We start from the raw sequence: 5,000 nt of genomic DNA, 5'->3' as shown, positions 1-5,000 counted from the left end.
ATTAGTAAATTACATTTCAGGTTGTTGACAAACAACCCAAACTTTAGCATTATATGTCATTTACAGCAAAAAAAAAAATGGATAACTAAAGAACTAGCCTTGTGCTATTACACTACAGCCACCCTAATACTCCATAAGAAATCAGTCTCCAGCTATTCAGTGCGCTGCTGAGGATGATAATCCTGACTTTATTGGCTTATTGTACCTAATAACTGCATTGAGTTTGCCCAGGGTCAAGTCATTCACTGAAATCCCCTGGTCTTAAAAACAAATTACCCCAATTCCTTCTAAACTCAGTCATTCAGGAGTAAAATCCTTTAACTGGCATAGCTGTTCGCACTGCCTGGCGCGGCGTCTCGCTGCCAATTGCCATGATCACCCAGATTGAGTCTGGCTTATGTCCATGCTTGTATTTAGAGGAGAAGAGGACATTAATATATTATAGTACTGTATGTACTTCAACACATGATTAATAAGTAATGGAGAGACATAATGAGGTTAATGCAGATGCTGCTTCTTCATCCTCCTTAGACTTATCACTAGTCCGGCGCACAAAGGGTGAGCCGTTTTAGTGGGCTATATTTAGAAAACTGTTGCTGGCGTGTGTGTATGTGCGTATGTGTGTATCTAGGTGTGCGTGCAATATGTGTGTGTGTGTCTATCTACGAATGTCAGTGCATGCTGTGTGTGCACCTATTTTATATAGGTTTGTTAGTGTGTTTCTACATAGAATATGTGTCTGAAAATGTGTGTCTGCCCACGAGTTAAGGAGGAAGGTTGTGCATGTTTCACCTCTATGAGAGATGGAGAAAGAGAGAAAATAGATATGTATGGGTTGCATGTGAATAAATGCTTTCAAATAAGTGATTGATAGCAAGACAGAGTATGTGTGTATGCGTCTATGAGTATGCCCATCATTCCAGGATGTGTCTGTTTTCAAGAACAATGAGATGTTCTTTCCAGTTGGTAAAATTATGAATGTAACGGCAGCCACTAATTACACATTGTAGTGTAAGTAATAACATAGCAGCTACAGTTATTACATTTATTAAGCCGGCAGTTGTACCCAGGGTTATCTTTCTGAACAATAGATTCAATTTTAGCTTTCCACAACATCCTGTGTAATTAAGAAACTTAATTAGTCTGCAGTTGTTATTATGCAAATACCCAATTCACAGAATTCCACCAAGTATCACAGATTTGTAAACAGCTCCTAGTGAAACCTTGTATTAGCATTCGTATTATTAGCCGATCATCAGCGAGGTGGCGTTCTGGCACAGGCTAGCTCTAATGAGAAAATTGCCTATTACACAGTGTCTCTGAAGGTTCTCATTCATCCAAATCATGGTATAGCCAGTAGTAGTTAGTCACATTCAACTGGACTTGTTCTGTAGTGCTTAAGATGTTTACCCATTCATTCAAGTAGCTTGTTGGGCTGGAAAGAGTGCCAGAAACATACCCAACATTGCTTGCCACAAAATGCATTAACACTTCCCATGGTAATGGGATTAGGGCAAGGCTATGAATGCTAGAGCATGTTCCCAACCCTCACCCATTCATCCAAGTAGCATTTTTGGCTGGAAAGGGTGTCATAAACATACCCCTACATTGCTTGCCACAATATGCCTTACCCATTCCATGGTGATGGGATAATGATGTGGCTATAATGCTAGGGCATGTTCCTAACCCTCACCCATTCATCCAAGTAGCATTTTTGGCTGGAAAGGGTGTCATAAACATACCCTACATTGTTTGCCACAATATGCCTTACCCATTCCATGGTGATGGGATTATGATGTGGCTATAATGCTAGGGCATGTTCCTAACCCTCGCCTATTCATTCAAGTAGCTTGATGGGCTGGAAAGAGTGCCAGAAACATACCCAACATTGCTTGCACAAAAATGCATTAACACTTTCCATGGTAATGGGATTAGGGCAAGGCTATGAATGCTAGGGCATGTTCCCAACCCTCACCCATTCATCCAAGTAGCATTTTTGGCTGGAAAGGGTGTCAAAAACATACCCTACATTGTTTACCACAATATGCCTTACCCATTCCATGGTGATGGGATTATGATGTGGCTATAATGCTGGGGCATGTTCCCAACTCTCACCTATTCATCCAAGTAGCTTGTCTTGCTGGAAAGAGTGCCAGAAACATACCTAACATTGTTTGCCACAATATATCTTAGCACATTCCATGATGATGGGCATATCACATTGTAAAGCGCTGCGCAAACTGTTGGCGCTATATAAATCCTGTATAGTAATAAATAATAATAATATCATGTGGCTAAAATTGCTAGGGCATGTTCCTAGCCCTCATCTATTTATCCAAGTAGCTTGTTTGGCTGGAATCAGTGCAAGGAACATACCCAACATGGTTTGCCACAATATGCCTTAGCACATTCCATGGTGATAGGATTATGGTCTGGCTCTAAATGCTAAGGCATGTTCCCAACCCTCACTTGAGCTGAGGAAGATATTCAGGTGAGTGTCAAATTGTCTTCAACGTTACAGAACAAGTCCAAATGAATGTTACTAACTACTACTAACACTATTATACAGCGTTGGACTCCATTGCTGGCCTTAACACTTTCCATGTTGATGGGATTATGGTGACTGAGTTAGCCCTGTGGCTAAAAATTACAGGTATTTTCCTAACCCTCACTTGGGAGAACTGCACATCCTAAACATTTCAGAACAAGTCCAATTGAATGTTGCTAAGTACTACTATCCCCATTATACAGTATCTGCCTCCATTGCTTGCCACACATCAGCCTTAATGCAGTCCATGGTGTGTGGCTATAAACACTAGGGTATGTTCCTGGCCCTCACCTGAGCTTAGGGAAGATACTTGGATGTGTGTCATAATTGCATCAACATTACAGAACAAGTCCAATTGAATGTTGATAACTACTACTATCCCTATTTTACAGTTTTTGCCTCTGTCTCCGTTGCTTGCCACACAACAGCCTTAATACACTCTATGGTGATTGGATTATAGTAACTGAGTTACCAACATGACTATAAAAGTTGGGGTATGTTCCTGCCCATTACCTGAGCTGGGGAAGATACTTGGATGCGTGTCAAGATGTCATCAACATTACAGAACAATTTCAACTGAATGTTGATAACTACTATTCACGTTATAGGATTAAGAAGCAGGAATTCTGTATACTTGTCTCTAGCTTCCATTTGAATGAATATGTAGGATATCTACAAAGGATACAGCAAAGTGTAGGAAGTCAGGTATGTGGGGGGATTGGGGGGGGGTGGGGGTGGGTATTTGGTTTGGGGTGTTCTTCTTTTTTTCTCTTTTTCTCTAATTACCTCCAGGAAAGAATCACAGACGCATAAAAATGTTTTCTTCTGTATAGAAATATAAAGTTTATCAAGCTTATACTATGTTGTACTCTTTCAGGAGTGGAATCAGAATCCCTGACGAAGATTTATGTCATTTATCACACATGTATCGAAATGTGTTGGATTATGTACCACTCCTTTAGGAACACTGTGTTTGTATCATGTATCGTTTCAATGTAATGAATGAGCCATTTCTGTAACATGGCCAGATCAAGTTATGATATCTTTTATTATGTATAATTACCAAGAATCAGTTATATATGCTATAATTCTCAATAAAATCTTTTAGAAATAATATATTACCCATTATTTAGTTTATTGTTACCCATAAAGTCCCATACTCTGCCTTGGGGGTTCTTCTTTGAAACCAATGTCTAGGGATTATGGTAACACAATTCCCTCTAGTTCTCTACATACTCTTTACAAACTACTATTCACCCTACTATACAGTATTTGCCTCTGTCTCCATAGCTTACCACACATCAGCCTTAAGACTCCGTTCACACTGGGGCGACCTGTCAGGCGACCTGGTCACCTGACAGGTCGCCGTAGGTCACCTGCCATAGAGTAGCTGTGGACCCGTTCTAATAGGAGCGTCACAAGTCGCTCCGACTTAGAAAATGGGTCCGGAGCTTCTTTGGGGCGACCTGGAGCGACCTGCATTGACTTCAATGATATGAAGTCCGTGCCGGCCGCTCCAAGGTCGCGGTGCGAGCTGCGCACCGTGACCTGTGAGGTTGCCCCGGCAAGTAGCATCGACCCAGTGTGAACGGGGTCTAACACATTTCATGGTGACTGGGTTACCCATGTGACTATAAAAGTTGGGGTATGTCCCTGGCTGTTACCTGAGCTGGGGAAGATACTGGGGTGAGTATCAGAACATCATCAACATTTACATCATTAATTATTCACTGTCTGCCTCTGTCTACCTGAGAGTTAGGTAAGCCTGTAAAGTAAAAACATCCTCCTACCTGAATTCCCGCACAAGGTTTGGTTTAAGCCCATAAAACGCAGCAGAGAGCGTTAGGATCCAGTTGGGTTTGTACTTCCCTTGGTCACATTCTAGAAAAGGAGAGGACCACCTGACATGACTTTTGTTGGTGATGAAGCTGGTCCCCTTCTTCCAGCTTTCCTCCAAAGTTTTAGCACCATTGATGGACCTCTTGTGATGGTGAGGCCTGAGTTTGTGTCTGAAGGGATGGAACCAGTCAGTTTCCTGGCTGGTGTTGGCCAAGTGGTGAGAGGAGGAGGACAAGTCTTCCAGGAGGATCTTGTCCTCCACTCTGGTCCCTTGAAGAAGCACCTGTGGGACATGGGAATGTGGCTCCACATTGACAGTGATGGCACACTTTAGGATGCTGGGCTCTCCTTCCAAAATACTCCTGATCAGGGCTTTGTACCATTCCAGGTCCCTATGAGCTGGGTGCTCCTTTGACTTATTGCTCTGCAACATCATGTTCAAAAAGTTGGCTGAATGGATGAGCAGTTCCACCGAGCTGTTGAGGGACTGGTGGGTGTTTCTGGGGGACAGCACGGACAGGCTGCTCAGCTCGTACCTCTTGGAGCAGTTGGCCCGGCGGAGTTCATTGGAGTCCCCGGTGTAGAGGAAGGAGGCCACATGCTTTGGTAGATC

At 42.6% G+C, this 5,000-nt stretch overlaps 1 protein-coding gene across 1 annotated transcript in view; it reads right to left on the bottom strand.

Annotated features, from left to right (window-relative positions):
* The window catches only part of GPR158 (G protein-coupled receptor 158), a 379,140-nt gene that overhangs the window by 373,667 nt on the left and 473 nt on the right, over positions 1–5,000 (bottom strand). The window contains exon 1 of the mRNA XM_082258122.1: positions 4,339–5,000. This exon is cut by the window's right edge and continues 473 nt beyond it. Within this exon, the coding sequence (XP_082114248.1) occupies positions 4,339–5,000 (662 nt within the window). The remainder of the gene's footprint in view (positions 1–4,338) is intronic.

Source organism: Pelophylax lessonae, assembly GCF_965119305.1.
Source record: "Pelophylax lessonae genome assembly, chromosome: 5".
Taxonomy (NCBI): Eukaryota; Metazoa; Chordata; class Amphibia; order Anura; family Ranidae; genus Pelophylax; species Pelophylax lessonae.
The sequence above is the reverse complement of the archived record's forward strand: the minus strand, read 5'-3'. Positions and strand labels throughout refer to the sequence as shown.